The sequence below is a fragment of the Podarcis raffonei genome, chromosome 5 (genome assembly GCF_027172205.1).
Source record: "Podarcis raffonei isolate rPodRaf1 chromosome 5, rPodRaf1.pri, whole genome shotgun sequence".
Taxonomy (NCBI): Eukaryota; Metazoa; Chordata; class Lepidosauria; order Squamata; family Lacertidae; genus Podarcis; species Podarcis raffonei.
Window position 1 is genome coordinate 27,800,857 of NC_070606.1, and position 17,879 is coordinate 27,818,735.

At 42.7% G+C, this 17,879-nt stretch overlaps 1 protein-coding gene across 12 annotated transcripts in view; it reads right to left on the reverse strand.

Moving 5' to 3' along the window:
- ANK3 (ankyrin 3) overlaps positions 1–17,879 on the reverse strand; it is a 383,552-nt gene that overhangs the window by 83,802 nt on the left and 281,871 nt on the right. For all 12 annotated transcript variants that reach the window (XM_053388311.1, XM_053388310.1, XM_053388318.1 and 9 more), the window contains 5 exons: positions 16,697–16,894; positions 11,275–11,373; positions 3,386–3,484; positions 3,161–3,259; positions 1,322–1,417 (listed from right to left, as the gene is read on the reverse strand). In XM_053388311.1, coding sequence (XP_053244286.1) covers positions 1,322–1,417; positions 3,161–3,259; positions 3,386–3,484; positions 11,275–11,373; positions 16,697–16,894 — 591 coding nt within the window. The remainder of the gene's footprint in view (positions 1–1,321; positions 1,418–3,160; positions 3,260–3,385; positions 3,485–11,274; positions 11,374–16,696; positions 16,895–17,879) is intronic.

Consider the following 17,879-nt stretch of genomic DNA (forward strand, 5'->3'; position numbering starts at 1 on the left):
GAGGCTCTGTTGTCTTAGTTATTACACTAGTGCTTTGCAGGGGTGGGACAAATAAAACCGCAGAAGCTGTAATAAGGCTTTCGTATTTAAATTATTGGCGTCATGGAGATGTGTAAACAAACTTTCAATATAAAACAGAGAAATTGTCCCCAATGGTTTGAAAATATTACTGTACTTTAGCTTTATTTTGTGTTTGGTGATTCACTTTCTATGGTTTTAATCTTACCGTTAACTGCACAGCTTAACCAATATCGGTTATTGGGTGGTATACGAAACATGTAAATAGAAATAACAAACAATAATAATAACAGGGGAAATATTGAATTGCTGCCTGCAGTGTGAGTTTTGGCTCAAATGCCTTTATTGTAACACAGCACTTTTGCTTTTTGCATGATAAACTGTGGGGGTTAAAAAAGAAAAGCTCCAGCTTCTCTCAGCAGCAGTTTTCCAGTTGCCAAACACTTACTTTGAACTGGTTAAAAATACTCAACAGCAAACATTAATTTATCTTTCCCTGGGTGGTCTGGGTGATTTTTCACTCCCACAGCTGTTCCCTCACTAATTATTACTCAGCTAAAAAAATCCACAGGTGTGGCACCTAGATACAGTAAATAAATACAAAAACAAAAAACCCTCCAGTGATAAATTTCAGCTTCCATTCATTTACACAACACTACATGTTATCTACCAATCTGAAGTGAGTTTTAACTACAGATTCCTTAACATTTGTGGACAGGTTAGACTACATTGGCTAGTTATTAAGAACTCATTCTGATTTGGCTGAGATTTGTAGCACAATGTTGCATCAAGCAATTTTTACCCCACATGTTCCAGTACATTTCCCCCATCACTTTTCATATGGAAAAATAAATAAATAAATAAATAAATAAATAAATAAATAAATAAATAAATATCCTGATTTAGGGGTTTCTTGCACAAGAGCACCCACCAGCTTTAATTGTGCAACCTGAATTTGCCAGTATGTGATAGAATCCCATCCCTACATAGTGATACCTAAATCAGGGACAGGCAACTTGCTCAACAATGGAAACACCCCATTGGAAAGTTTTGCTGTTCCTATTTCAAACATAGTTCAATAAAAGTAAGTCCTTGAAACTTTATCTTCTTAGGGAGATGGCTGGAGGGAGTTTCAGTGCTAGGACAGCCACTGCATCAAATAACTCTGAAGACAAGTTGCCCAGCCCTGTTCTAAGTTGAGCAGCTGTATACACTCTGACTACACTAAGTCAAATATATCTCTGTAAAAGAAGAATTAAAAACCTGACATGACATTCACTGTTGAAAACATATCCATACTCACAATCATTGTCATGGTCTCTTCTGTTACCACCTTTAGCGTGTCAACGACTGAAATGTAGCCAAGTCGTTTGGCAATGGCAAGGGCAGTGTTCCCATTCTAAACAAAATGAAATGTTCATCAAAAAGATTCATGTTAATAGGAGCTTAAGGGATAACCAGAAGTGCAGTTAGCTTATGCTCAGCAAACTGTCTAAAACCAGTTGTGAAATCCACTGGAAGAAGAGGCAAACGAAAAACTTGTGCTTCCCACAAAGCAAATGGTCCACTGCTCAGATTTAGCTGGAACTGCAGACAGTTTGGTTCTCAAAGTAAACTCAATGCTTAATTTGCAACTGTTACATACAAGTAACTCAGTAAGTAGGTGGCAAATTCAAACTGCAGAGCCAAGGGACACTCTGGATGCAATTCTTAGAGTACAGGGAAGATGTTTCTCTCCCCAGCCATGCATTTCACAGTTCTTCCCCCTCCCCAAGCTGTTCACATCAGGATAGCTTTTAGTGTCCGATTTGTTACTGTTTGTGTACCCACCAGGGGGCGTTGACAGGGGCAGGGATGTATTTACCCTATGCAAAGGTGTGGTTTTTTTTGGGGGGGGGGAAGCATGAAACGATAATATTTAATAACAAAGTACAGGGTATATATGCATTTTGGATAATGTTGTGTCAACAATGATTAAAAACCCAGCACTAAAAATGCTGCAAGTGCCCAGTAAACAGGAATGCAAACACAGCCTTAATGTGACGCAGAAGGCAGTTATGAACAAAACATTCTTTTTCAGGAGTCTCCTGGGGCTCTATCTACACTACAGTGTCACAGCTTCCTACCAAAGAATCCTGGCTGCCTGGTGAGAGGACTGAAAACTCCCAGGCCCCTACACAAAACTACAATGTCCAGAGTTCCCTGGGAAGAATGAATTATTGCTGAATGAGTTTCTGCTTGTAGCATACATATGCCCGGGTTTCACCAGACACCACACTTTCATCACGGAGATTCGGCAAGGAGCATAATGACTGAGGGCCACTTTATGTAGTGACTGTGTTTGCCTTGGCTACCCCAGTAGTTCACTCCTGGGTCCCTGGCAGAAAACGCAAAGTGCAAAGAACCAATGCATGCTTGTAATCATGCAATGTGCAACAGGATTCCCTGGTGACCACCTTTATTTTATGAAGGCCAGAAACTTCATGGGCCTGAAGTTGCAGAGAAAACCTCTTGGTGCTTATGAGCATTATATATGAATTTGTGTGGGGTTGCACAGCTAAGAAGAAGAGGAAGAGTTTGGATTTGATATCCCGCTTTATCACTACCTTAAGGAGTCTCAAAGTGGCTACGATCTTCTTTCCCTCCCCCCCCCACAACAAACACTCAGTGAGATGAGTGAGGCTGAGAGACTTCAGAGAAGTGTGACTAGCCCAAGGTCACCCAGCAGCTGCAAGTGGAGGAGCGCAAAAGCGAACCCGGTTCACCAGATTACGAGTCTACCGCTCTTAACCACTACACCACACTGGTTCTCAAAAGCTAAAGGTTGCTTTCTCTGAATACAAGGGAGGGTCAGGGTCTACCATGGACCCTCTCAGCTATGCTGGTGTAGAGCTGGTGGAGCAAAACATGAAGGAATGTCCCTGCCAGATAACGCTCCAGTAGGGCTTTATCTGTTATTCCACTGCTCCTAGCTGAGATATAGAATTACTGTGCCCCGTACCATTCTATTCCCATTTCCGCCCTCACTGCGCTTCTATAAAACCAATATAATTCCTCAAAAAGCAGAGCAGCAGCAGCTGCCAAAGGGAAACGATGAATAGACTAGAAAAGCCAAGTGTAATCTCTTTTACATCTCTCTTACCACAGTGAGTTCATTGGGTGATGCGCCATTCTGGAGCAGGACGTTGATTATATGGGTGTGTCCCTGTTGAGCTGCTTGGTGCAGAGGGGTGTAGCCATTCTAAATAGGAGACAAAGCAGAAAAAAGCCCACAAAGAACGGCGCTGGAGACTCCATTCGCACACACAACCAAGGAAGGAAACAAAGGGGTGGGAGGGAAGGGTATGAGAGAAGAGTGGAATCTCACCTTCGTTTTGGCATTAACTTTTGCAAACTGCTGCAGAAGAAAATTAACTATCTTTATGTTTCCATAATGGCAGCCAACATGTAATGGTGTATACCCCATCTGGAAGAAAAACACACACAAAAGAAACAGGGAGGCAGAAAGAGGAATTAATAGGTGTTTTGAAAATGTAAAAGATTCCCATCCCCAATCCAGCTCTAGAGGCAAGGTGAGAAAGACTATAGAACACAGCTCTTGTGGAGAAACTAACACAGAGCACTAAGGAACACAAAGACCCAAGACAATTTTGAAACTATGGTTGACACTTATTCAAGACACAGGAAAGAACAATGATCTCCCCTCGCCACCAAGTACCCACAGCTCACTCTGGGACAAGACTGAGAATAGAAGACGCTGAACTGCTCTAATCAACACTAAACTGTTGTAAAAACGTGCTTAATGTTTGATTCTATCATTTAAATCATATATGCATGGAATGTTTATTGGGGTGGTATATCGGGATTGTTTGCTATAAGTATTTTTGAGAAACTGGAAAATACACTTAAAATTGTTTTTTTAAAAAACCCAAGACAAAACAAAATGTATTTTAAAACTTTTTTGGTCCTTTAAAAAGGTATTTTCCCACAAATTGCGCCAGAATATAGATGGACATTTGAATGCAAATACCACTGAAAGCAATGGAATGAAGAAAGACTGATTCCTGTGTGTATTCACTTGATGCCCACAGTTCCTGATCCAAGTAATACACTTATGGAAGCCTCCTTAACTGGAGAGAGAAAATATGAACATCACAGGGTTCTTGATGACATGTACAGAGGCAAGCGGGGGGTGGGAGGCAGGGGAAGCCAAATCAAGTAAATCAATAAAAATGCTTAACTGAGGTTCTGCCTCCCCCCCCATAAATCCTGGCTACACCCATGTTTGATGGGCTTATGCCTTTAATTTGTTTTCATTTCTTCCTACACAGCTAGACATTTGCCTTTCATAATGAAAAGGAGTGGCACATGAAGAAAAGCCAGAGTCTGCCTTGTTTTGTTTTTTCATTTTGAAGTTGTTGTTTTTTAAAGCATTTTGCTTTTGCTTTCACCTTCATACATTGCCAACTGTCCAGCAAGACATGTACACATAATCGTTTTTGAGATGCCTGCCAATTTAAAACTGAAACCAAAATTCAATGCAACATACAAATCAATAAAGCACGGAGGTTAAAATAACATTTCGTTAAGACAAGAAAAAAACAAAAAAAGCAGCAGGAGTCATAAGAACTCATTAAGACCGATTAATATATCCATTATAATAATCGAGATCTGAAACTGTCAAAAAGAATGTTTCCTGAAAGCTAACCATTTTAATGGGACATAGGAATGAGTGAAATCAAGACATTTGGCAGATCTCCCAGAGCTGTGCCTTCAATAGGTGAGGAGCCACAACAAAGAAAGGCTTGCTGTGCACTCTCACAGATCCCACCTCGCTCACTCACAGTGTTGTGTATCAGGTAGACTTCAGGACTTCATACAGGGAGGCCCATGCTCAAAACCCTGAGGTCTTTGGAGGAAGGATAGAACAAATGTGAGAAGCAAGGACAGGGCTTTCATATAATAATGGGTAGGTCTGATGTCAACCACCAAAGTGCGACCCTGAATTCTTAGTGTGGGTCTTCTGAACACTATAAAACAGTAGTATCACACTAACTGACTGTAAAAAACAGACTACTACTTTTCTGAACAGTCAATACTACCATTACTGCACACCACAAGGATCTGAATGATCTACTCTGTGATATGGCTGGGTACAAGGTTACAGTCTTCTGTCCAGGTATTCATCCCATCAATATTGCACACAAGTATGTGTAACAAAACCCCAACTGTTTATGCATTTTTAAAAAAATGAAAAGCAGGCAGGGAAGGAATAGCAGCAGGGTGTGTCTGTGTTGTAATGAAACCTTTCCCTGCCAGCCATTTTACTACTCAAAAAATTACTACTTGAAACTGCCTTCCTTCCACTATGCCCCGCTGAAATAAATAAATAAATAAATAAATAAATAAATAAATAAATAATTTATTATTTATACCCCGCCCATCTGGCTGGGTTTCCCCAGCCACTCTGGGCGGCTTTTAACAGAATATTAAAATACAATAGTCTATTAAACATTAAAAGTTTCCAATAATAATAATAATAATTTATTATTTATACCAACAAGACACCAGATGCACTTGTAGAATCAGAAATAGGGTTCCCTTTGGAGGAAAAGTAGAGGGGAGCAGTGAGAAAATTGTCTTCTTTGATTGCTGAAAACTGTAGCCTCCCAAGGTTGTTTCTCATTTAGAAGAAGGTTGTTGCATATAGCAGGTAGCCTGACCCTTACAGCTGTGAAAACGGGTGCACTGGAGTAGAAATGGTAGACGGTAGCTCTAGGATGTGGCAAGAGAACAAGCTTAAAGGTGATTACTGATCACCTTTAATCAACAACAGGAGTGGGTGGGGGCTGCGCTAACAAGGGGTACTGCAGAATCCGTGTACTCATGTTGCATGGGGCCCAGCTCCTCTGCCCTTGTTCTCCTCCACCCCCTGGATTTTTCTGGTCAGTGTATTTGGGGCATGTGAACTCCCATTTTGTGCTGAACACCCAAGAAGGATGGACAGATCTTATGAGAGATTCATGTTGCTTTTTCAGGTGCAACACAGAAAGTTCCTACACACTCTCTGAAAGATCCATGTGGCGGCCGGAGGTCTGTCATTGCTCCTATACATACCCAGGACACTGCGTCATGATGCAGTCATTAAGTGATTTATGTGTGAACCAGTCTTCGGACTGTTGCTGTCATGTGCAAAGCTCAACTCTCTTTCTTCCGACAGTAAGCAGATTCCTGCTTTCCTAGCAGCAGCAGCAGTAGCAGCCAGGGACTGTAAGTCATGGCTGTGTGGGAAGGACTTTGCACAGAACAAAACTGTTGCCAGACGGCAGGGACAGTGCAGTTTGAATGCTGATCTCACTGCAGTGTGGATGGGTCTATTAAAAGCTACATACCAGCACAAGGCTGTTGGACATGCAGAGGCCTACAAAGAGGGCTGAACTATGTCTGATTAGCCAGTGTGCACATAGAGTTGAAGGCAGAGGAGAAGGAGGCACTGAGGAGTGAGACCAACCTGGCACTGAACCTAGCTAGGACTACAGTACATGAGCCTTTGCTTCCCCTTTGTGGTACTCCAGTTATTACACAATTAGTTATGCATTGGAAACCAGGGGCAGGAGGGGGATGTTTATGATTGGAGTTTAAGCTTCTCTTCCCCACAAACAAACAGGGATAAAATTTACAATAAAAGATAAGGAGTTTATGCTGTTATTCACCAATGCTATAGCTTCCACCTCTTTGTTCTCTGCTTAAGTTTATCTTGATATAATCAAGATTGTTAACTGTTTTGGCAAGGAGTCTGTTTGGATATCCCCAGGAGCTTTAATGGTGACAGGCACCAGCAGATTATCCTTAAAAGCCATTATCTCTTCCTGCCTCATCAGCCTGCATCAAGATAACATTAATCTTTCCTTTCTTAAGAAACTTGCTTACTTAGTGGAGTTGAACTCAGAATGCATGTCTGAGACAGTTCACAAGAAGGTCAGTGGAACTGTTTATTTTCCAAAGCAGGGAGGTGCATCAAATATACAAACCTTCATAATCACACCTTAATTCTGGATCACCAAATGCTATTTATCAAAAATAAATATCAGCGTAATGCTGTAGTTTCAGTCCGTTTCGCTAAAGCCCTGTGCAATTTATCCTCATGGTTTTCTGCATTGTGCCTGTGGCTCCCTAAATCCCTGCTTTGAAATGGATATTTCAGTGTGCATGTGTGTGTACTTTGGAAAAGGTGAGCAGTGCTTTCTCTTAGCACATTATAAAAGGGAACATTTTGGGGCGTAAGAGTGAAGCACACCTCAATTTTAATTCGAATGCGCTTCAGCAAGCAAAAGTTTGGGAAACACTGGTCTAAAGACTGAAGTATGGTTGTTGTTGTTGTTGTTATCATTTATTAAATTTGTAGATCTGTTCATCTGTAGATCTCAGGGCAGTTCACAAAATTAAATTATAACATAAAAAACACTCTACGTATTACTCATAATTAAAAGGCAAAGAGGTAGGCTCATTGAAGAACAGAAGGAGGCAGCACAACTTCATCTCTCCTTCAGGGGTTCAGGTTGCCTCCCTGAGACCAAAACTGGCACCTGCTAACTGAAGAGCAAAGCTATGCAGTCCTGTTCTGAACTCTGACCCTTCTGCTAAAGGCTGAAGCAGCAGAGGGCTACCTTAGAAGATATATTCCAAAGCTTCCTCGTGGCCACAACCGTGTCATCCTGCATCAGAAGCCATCTGATGCAGAATGGCCATCAGGAAAACATAAGCTAATGAATGCTGACAATATAGTCTATACTCCATGGATGTTCTAGGATGAAGTTAATGCAGAGTAATCAAAAGTCTACCAAACAGACCGGCATCCGCAATTGTTATACTGTGTCAAAACAGTAAGATAAACAGCCAATTCCCAGGCTGCCTGCTCGGTCGGTAGAGAAGTAAAGAAGATAGCCTTTGACTACATGTACTTTGTTGCCAAATTGCTTTACGTTCAAGAGGCACTTCTGTTTAAACTAATTTCTTGATTTCCTTAAAGCAGATGTGCACCCTGTGAAGTTCTTGAGGAGGATGCCAGCTGGCAGATTTCCCCCGCTTACACAGCCAAAGAAGAGTATGTAGTAGCTTGGGCAATTCTCTCCCCGCACCCCACCCATTATGTTTTGAGTATGCTTAGTCAGTATTCTTTAAAGCAGGGAGAAACAACATAGTGCCCTACAGATGTTGTTGCACCCCAACTCCCATTAGCCCCAGCCAGCATGGGCAATGGGCCGAGATGAGGGGATCTGTAGTCCTGCAACATCTGGAGGACAATAGGTTTTTTATTCCAATGCAAATAGCAGGTACCAGACCCCCAGTTTGAATTTGGGCCACCAATGGGTGCAAACCATTAAAGACACTTCAGTCCTGATGTGTATATGGGCCCAATACCTGCTATTTGCTTTTTAAAAGTTATTCAAACCATTTCTACTTTCATGGTCCCATGATCTACCTGCAGCTAAGTTCAAGAGCCATAAATGAAATTGGCCTAGACAACAGAACATTGCATGTGCCTATCAACACGTCTAGGCTGCAAACACAGGATAGATTTAATTATCACTTGTCCCCAAGCAACTCTGACTATTCTAATTCTCTGGCAGACGCTTATCAGCATTTCCAGTTTGTTAAACTGGCTGCACAGAGGCAACACCAGTAAAAGATTCTAAGTCTTCATTGCTTCATTCCACCCCAAACAAACAGTTCCAAAATTCTATGGAAAAATAAACACCAGTGTTGCACAAAAGCATGCCATAAAAATAGCACAAGGTATTTCAGCAGTGTCCTATACTTTGAGAAAGAATCAAAAATCCAAACAACTTGAGATATGATATTGCTTGCTCTGTAGCTTGATCCTCAAGCTGTTTTTGCTGCTGCAGTCAGATACTAAGGCCCAAATATGAGCACTAAACAAGCAAACAGTGTCATCCAAGCCTCTAATTAAGCTACAGACGCTTCTGGTGTCAGAGACCATAAACCTGAAATAGCTGCCCTTCCTTTATGTGTTTTACTGAACACATAGAGTGCAGAAAAGGAGGGAGGGAGGAGAGGAGAGGAGAGGGGAGGGGAGGGGAGGGGAGCTTTGCCAAGTTCCTGTTTCAGGAAGCCTGATCAGACAAATTCCTTGGCCATCAAGGTTCTGCACAGAACCTACCAGAAAACAGAAATGCCATTAAGGGGCTTTGTTTATTTATTCATGTGGTTCTTGCAAAAACGACACCCAAAGTGGTGTAAAATGATAGATATCAAAGAATAACACAATCACTAAATTCTAAAATAAAAATAAAAATGCAACAATATAAAAAGAATCTACAAACCAGACTAAAACTTTTAATCCACCTTCAGGGGATTTTAAAATGAAGTATGATCAATTAATCTATAAATTTAAAAAATATTTTCATATTACCAATGCCTCAACCTTTTTGAAATATTGAAGGAAATGCGGGCTAAATGACCACTACAGCAAAAATTGCTGGTGATTCCTAGAAGGAAAGGTGGCCTTTAATATTTTATATTGCTCTCCAAATGCCACTTATGACTCCAGAATGAAAATAACCTTTACAAACCCACAAATGTGACCTTAGTTTGCTGCCTCAAAGCTCGAAATCTATCCCCACCAAAATACAACCCAACAACCAAATATGGCTTTATGGCTCAGTCCTATCTCCCACTTATTCAGAAGGCAGGCTTGCTGTTATTAAAGTGAATGTATGATGTCTACCTTAGCCAATTTCCCCACCTATTAAACCAATTACAGGCTTCATCCTACATACATCACAAAAGAGGGGGAGGGTTGACCCAAGATAGTTCTCATCCCAAAATGGACCATGACAACTTACTTGTGGCTAAACATGAAGTTAACTGGCATAGCTAAGTTATTTTTGTTCTCTCTCTCTCTCTCTCTTCCCGCATCCATGAATTTTGCTACTGCAGGCTAATAGCAATGTCATTGAGTTTTATGAGTCAATAATTGGCTTCCTAACCTTTGATAAGAGTACAAGGGCAGGTAATTATTACTGTAGCGTGCATTCCCCCCCCCCCCCGGCCGTAGTCAAGAGTCTGACAACTCTTTCATTAAAATGTCAGCCTAGCCAGGTCTGGTGCTGCTGTCTGCTAAAATGCCAGGAGACAGGTCCCTGGTCCCTCTCTAAACAGCAGGGCTGTGAGACCACACATGCTGCTCCCCGCAAATGGCCAGTCTGTCTAGCCAGCTACTCAGCATCTGGCAAGACACATTTTTTGCTTCTTCAACAGAAAAAGGAAGAGAAAAACCCTTGCAGGATGGCGTGAGAATTAACAAAAGGGAGACGCAAGGTTTATTCCTGGGATGTGTCGTGAGAACTGATCATGATGCTGGTGGCGCATCTGAACTTTATCTTCCTGTTTCCTTCTCCTCCTTTCCCCCCTTGCTTCAATTCTATTTCTGTTTCTTTTACTTCATTATTATTTCATTTGGTGTCCTCTACTCTGGGTCACTGAAGGGATTGTATGCACATGAAGGTGACAGGTGGTTAATGAAGGGCCCTGTGTGAGAGTCGGGGAAGGGAAGATCTCTCAGGGTGAGTGGGTGGCAGAAGAAAGGGAAGCTCCCATGTGAGAGCAGGGAGGGGCGTTGCATCCTTTGCCGGCACCTGGGGTATGTGAGTACACTCACAGGTGTGTGGGGAGGGTGGACAAAATTTGCAGCACCAACCCACCCCTCACTGATGCTGCAGGACAGGCGTGGAGGATGGAGGGCTCACGGGGCCACACTGTGCTGCCTGCCCACCTGTGCAGAGGGGAAGCCCAGGCCCTTGGTGGGTGCATCCCCCCTAACATTCAGCTGGTGGTCATTCAGTGAGGGGGCCATGGGTGCAGTGGCAAGGCAAGACTGGGCCCCAGGGCCCAGAGACCCCTAGCAGCATGCGGGGTGGGACGGAGATCCCTCCATAGGGGTGCCCTCAAAATCATGTGCCCACACTATGCTCCTGTTTCCACCCCTTTTGTGTGAGACAAGGATAAAGATCTAACTCTGAGAGAGGTTTTTTATCTTTCTTTCTCAGTTTTCTTTCTATTAGCTTTAATAAAAAGCTTCAATAAAATTTTATGGGGGGGGAGACTCCAAAATTGATTATTTTTTTTGGGGGGGGGGAGATGAGAGGTATCTGTTGCAGGCCAATCACTTTGTTTTCATTCATTTTCTTCTCCTATAGGAGTATTTAAAGACCTGGCATCTCAAAGAAAGCATACCTTGGTGGGTGCATCCACAACAGCACCTTGGTTAACGAGGACCTCGGCCACGTTGACTCGGTCTTCTTGTGCAGCCAGGTGGAGTGGAGTCAGGCCACTCTGTAAATCAGACACGGCAAATTAGTTTCTTACAGAAGGGACACTTGGCATCACAGAATCATAGGACTGCAGAGTTGCAAGGGACCACGAGGATCATCTAGTTCAACCCCCTGCAATCAAATTCTGATGTGCAACAAGACTTTTGGTCTCTCCCTGCGCTTAGCACAGGCATCCCCAAACTCGGCCCTCCAGATCCCATCATCTCTAGCTAACAGGACCAGTGGTCAGGGATGATGGGAATTGTAGTCCCAAAACATCTGGAGGGCTGAGTTTGGGGATGCTTGGCTTAGCAGAAAATGTCCCTGTGATTTGCCAACACTTGACAGTAGATGGAACCTTGGTTTTCAAACGTCTCCGTTGACGAATGTTTCAGAACTGGAACACCGGAAACCCGGAACTGCCTGCTTTGGTTTTCAAACACTTTTCGGAAGTCAAACATGCTGTGCAGCTTCCGTTTTGAGTTTCCCTATTGTATTGAGTTTTTGGTTTTTGAACATTTCAGAACTCAAACAGTCTTCCGGAATGGATTACATTTGAAAACTGAGGTTCCACTGTATTAAACATGCCCCATTACAGGTTACGGTAACAAATGCGCAGACTCGCATCAGTGTACCAGTCACCGTTATTTCATAAATGGAATGTTATTTTTGCGTACCATTGGAATAAAATGCACTATAACACACTGCTAGTCCATCATTAAAAACCTCATAGTTTATTTCTTCTCACCATTTAACCTGTTATGTAGGAGGCTAGTCAAGAGCATTGCAATTCATGTCCAGAGTCTTGCAGCTAGCCACAACCTAGCATATAGGAAAGTGCTTTTTGAATGTTCAGGGATTAGATTTGTTCCCTCATCAACTCAGCAGTGTTGGTCACTTTTAAGATCTGGTACTTTGTGTCTCTCTGCTACCCCACTGTGGACTTGCTGAGCTTTGCTGAAAGTGTGTATGACAGAGCAGAAAGTGACAGATGATTTAAGATGTGGACTTAAGCAGTAAATTTGTTGACAAAGTTCTTTTCTCATAGACCCAAGTCCCTCCTGTTAAACTGAACAGCGTCCAGGCAGCTCACACCTTAACATGGTTTTCTGAATTAGACTTGCTGCCAATTCAAGCTGGTTAGAAATTAAAACATCCCAATTTTGTTCAGGCGAAAGTGAGGCCTTCCCTTCCCCGAGTTTTGACATGTTGATTTGAAATGTACTCAACCTAAGCTTTTTACGCAAACATATACAAACATCTATAGAAACACAATACATGCACACAGCCTGATATTTCAAAAGTTGTGTCACAACACCCACCCTTTCCTCTTTGCTTTTAATTAAGTCAGGGCAAACTTTCCAAGAAATGTGAAATAAACACACAGGCCACCAAACTTGATGAATATTCATGGCAACATAATATACTCAGTAGCTTTATCAAATAGCAGGCAATCTCCACAAGGCGGTTTCATTGTGAATTTGCTGCTGCTCATTTTGCACAGCATCCACATATCACTGTTGGCATTGAAATTGCACAATTCCCCCCAAATTTAATTTGGATTTACCTTTTCTGCACACTTTTTTTTTTAACTCACTGGATTTTTCATGGAAACCATAAATCCAGATTAAATAGGAAAATAATATGGGAAAGGTGTTTGTATGAGGATGGATGCAGTGGAAAACTTCAATGTGTAGTTAGCAATATATGAGCACATGACAAACTTCTGTGTGGAAATGCTCCAAGAATCTGACCAAGAATGCTACCTAGTTGGAATAATAATGGAACAGGGAGCACATTAAGGCTGAAGCATTGCATGAATAGGCAGTGAAGAAAGACAATGCAGGTCTAGCAAGCTCTGACGCTGTTCCTGTTTGTACCTCCTCCCCAAGAAGTACACCTATGGCCTTTTCGGTGCCAAGTGAATGAAACCAAACTTTATTTGAGTCAGCCATAGGCCATAGCAACAAAAGAACATTGCAATATACACAGAACATAAATAAAAAGTCGATTATATAAAACACAGATTATATAAAACACAGTCAAATAGTGGATCTGATTCTGATTGCCCCAGCTAAAAACCCTGCAACCTTTGCTGTCACCTGCTCATCTTGATCTGCCAAGAGAAAGAACACTGTGGCAGTGGTTGGGCGACCCAGAATGGACAACAAAAGAGGGGTGATAATCTCATTCCTCAAGTCTTTATAAAGAGTGCAAGCCAGAAGGGCATGCACTACCGATTCGGTGCTGCCATCTCCACAGGGACATAAGCATTTTTCGTGTGGAATCTCTTGGAATCGTCCCTCAAGTACAGCCAAGGGCAGTACATTCAACCTTGCGAGAGTAAAAGCACATCTATATTTTGGGATTGCTAGGTTATGCAGATAGGGCGCCAGAGAATCAAAATAGGAAGGTGGATTTATGGCATGCCTTTCTCTGGTGTCATTACAGATACGGAGTGAGCTGTACATAGCAAACAAGCAAAAGGGAAATGGCTGCTGAGCTGCACCCACCATTGTGAGGCCTGAGGAGGTGATGATGATGATGCCTCTCCAGCTGCTGTTATTGGCTGAGGACATCCTGTGATGTCACATAAGCACATGGAAGCTCAGTGGATATACAAAAGCAGCCCAAGGGGAAAGCCCAAGGCAAAAGCTTGAAGAGGACATGGTGGACAACAGCTGTGTTATTCAGTATTTGGTGGTCTCCTTCCACATGGAGGCGAAGTGGCAAATGGAAAGAGGCCATCATCCATCAATGAGATGCTGTGGAGCAACGAGAAGGCAAGTGTACCTGCTGAGCAGGACTGCGGTTGAAAGTGGCAGATATCCATGGTTGGAAGCTGGGAATGGAGCTGGCAGAAGCTGTGATTAGCATGTGGAAGCCTGGGATGCCGCAGGGCTGAAGGGGGCTGAAGTTTGTGCACGTAAGCTGGTTGAAATTCACCTTCAGAAGGCCATTGACAAAAGCTGTGTGGATATTTGTGGGTTGATACCAGGGTAAGTATGAATGGTGAGTGTGGACATAGGTCACCCACCAGACATGGTATGCCTGGGAATTGCATGTTCAGATAGCGGTGTAGGCTGCCCTCCAAGCTCTGGGCGAATGAACCACTGGATATTCATGGGTGGAAGCCAGCGGAGGTTGGCAGGCTGGCCAGTGGAGATGGCTGGATGATAACTGTTGAATGAGGGCCATTCCCCTCACCGTATCTGTGTTTGCCTTTCATGGATGTTACAAGCTGACGAGGCTTTCCCCGAAAGCAGCAATGAACGGGACAGCAGAGCTTAAGCAAGCCATCTTCTACTTCTGAATCAAGGTATTTCTAAATACATCTAAGTAACGTTCATGACATTCCCCTTTCCAGTACCAGGATGGGAGGCTGTGCAGATGCGTCCCTAAGCAGTTGCCGTGGGCTACAAACTTCCTGTGATGTCACAAATGGACAGGGTGGCTGAGGGGGAAGAGGCAGTTACTAGTGGGAGGTGGCTGGAAGAAGGAGAGAAACCCCAGTAGAAGGTTCAGGGGAAGTTGGGGTAGGTAGGCAGGGCCAGCTGGATATGCAGAAGCTGAATATGGGCTGACTCCCTTCTGTCTACTTGCATTACCAACATTTTGTTCTCTCATGGCTCCTGGACCTGTCTCGCCTAGATCGCTTGGCAAGAGCCCCAGCCCTTTAACGGTTCCTGCATTTCTGTAGAGCGCCAAAAACCGTGGGAAATAAAATGAAAAAAACGAACAAGAACCCTGCCGGGCGTTCCCGTGCCCACTGGACCCCGCACATGCTCCTTTGCAACATCCGAAGCCAACGGTAGCCAGGAAGATGTGCCAGGTGAATAAATTTTCTCTTTCCCAGGCATTCTGAGATAATTTTAAGATCTCTAATGTTTCTAGCTCTCCTGTGCCAATTTAAGTTTTGCTGTTGCTCGTTTTATTCATTCAGTTTTGTACTGTGATTGACCTTGATCTGTTAAATTTTCAGAGCTGTTGTAGATTGTTTTTTTTAATGGTTTTCAGCTTTTATTGTTAACTATCCAGTGGGTACTGTCGACTGGGCAAGATACATTATGCTGGCTTTTGAAGTTGCACCTGTTTACACAGGCATTCCTTTGATCACTCAACCTGAGCTTCCTGTTTTAAATGCCGTGCTATTTTATTGCATAATTGAATTATGGATGGTTTTTTAAAAAAGTTTTAGTTGGATTGTTTTATTGTGCATTTTAATTATGGATGGTTATAGTTCAAAGTTTGTAAAAGTCTGTTTTTGCATTAAGTACTGTATAAATGAATACATAAATATTGCCAATAAATAAATACTTGAGATAGTATTGATGCCAAACACAGTAATATACTTTTTTGGGTGGTACCGTACAACATCATCCCTCTCCAATCACAAACCCTAGCAAAAGGGGTTTCCCCTCTTCAAAAGTTGTCAGAATGTATACTGCCCAATAGACAATATCTTCTGGATAGACAACAGGAAAATTGAGGTTAGATTCGCATCATGTATTTAAAACACCACTGGGAGAAGTGCAGAGAGAAGAAACACAAATAGATTTTCAAAGTCATTCAGGGTCTGGCTAAGCCAGAAATGACTTCTCTATTCAGTGCGCTGCCTGGGTGGTTGAACTGAGCACTGTTCTGCAGGTGCACAAACAGAATGCTTTAAAACACACTGCAGCAGAGACAGCACTTGCGCATACTCCTTACAAGCCTCCAGGAAGTCAAAGCCAGTGCTTGCATGGACAGGTAAGTAAGCAAGGGAACAAAGTGGGGACAATTTGCAGATAATTCTCTTCTTGTGCAAATGAAATATGCCAACTGCACTTTTGGGCTTCATTTTCTGGACTTGCACCACAATCAGAAACCAAGTTGATCCACAGTAGTGATAGCAGAATAGGGGAAAGCTCTGTGCCAAGGGTTCCTGTATTGCTTCCTGATTTCTTTGAAGAGGAGGCACCTATATATGTTGTATATAGAGCTGCCTAAGGAGTAGTGAGTTGCCATTTGCCCCACACAATCATATTTAATAGAGGTTTCCTGTCACATACACTCCATATTTGTAAGTCGTCCATGTCCTCCTCAGATGTTACCGGATTGGAGCTCTCATCACCCATAATAACCATTGGCTATGCTGGCTGGGACCAATGGGAACTTGGGAATCTGGCAACATCTCCTGCATTCCCCCCACCCAGCAGTGTTCCCCCAACCAGCTGCTTTTAGACTACAATTCCCATCATCCCTGACCACTGGTCCTGCTAGCAAGGGCTGATGGGAATCGTAAGTCCAAAAAGAGCTGGAGACCCAAGTCTGGGAAACTAGAGCACACAAAGAAGAAAACATACCTTGTTGCTAAGATTCACATTAGCATTTCTGGTGAGAAGCAATGACACCATGTCCACATGGCCCTCCTGGGAGGCAAGATGCACAGGAGCAATGCCCTGCCTGGTCACAGCATTCGCATCGGCACCGTATTCCAGTAACGTGGTTGCTATATCCATCTGGTTCTTCTTGGAAGCTATGTGAAGTGGTGTGTAACCATTCTGCCAGTGCAAAAAAACCAAAATATTTGGGTCATCAGCTCATTCATAAAATACTAGGAATACTAACTTTCCCTCAAGTCTCATGACTGCTTGTATTTTGAATTTTTTATATAAAAAACACCTCTATTTCATATGACCAACCTTTAGGATTTCTTGCATAATATGCTCACAGAGACTAGGATAAAAGGTTTTCTTCCTTTTTTACAAAAAAAATCCTCTCATGTAAATGAAGCATTAAATAATATTTATTTCATTGATATGGTAACATATCACTTGCAGAATCCCATAAAACAGCTATTTACTGATATTCTTATTATTCCAGTCAGCTCAGGTAATGAGGAATCCTCAAGGGTACATAACATGAGGTTTGTTCTCATCTCTTTCCTACCAAGCCGCCCTTGCAAAATGAAATCTGAAGGTAGGAACCTGATCCCACAACTACATGGAGGCAGAAGAGTTGGCCTAGTATGATCAACGAGGCCCAAAGATGTGGACTAGAAGGTACAGACTACTGGCAATATTAGGAGAGACCGAAACACAACCCTTGAGAAGGTTAGTGGGGGGCCGCTACCACAAGACCACCTCAGCAACATAATGGAAAGCCCCACTTCCTCATGCTGCTCAACTGGTGCAATGAGGTGGAGAGCTAGGGTCTCATGCTGTCTAGATTATGTCCCTGAAGGCCGGAGTCTATCAGAGAGTGGATAGATATGAACCCATGTCCAAGCTTGAGGGCAGGCTTATGGTTGCTTGTAAGGGAAAGAATGATGTGTGAGGATGGCCTATAGTACAGGCCTTCCAGAAGTCCACAGTTTATCCTGAAGGGTCTTCACTTTCTGTTTTTCCCCCAAAATTGTTTAAAGCAGTTCTATCCTGCAGCTTATTTGACTACATTCACAAGGGTACACATACACACACTACAAGAAAGGCTTAATTTAATCAACAGGAAAACAATATCAGAAACTATTTCTAGTTTGAAGTTTTG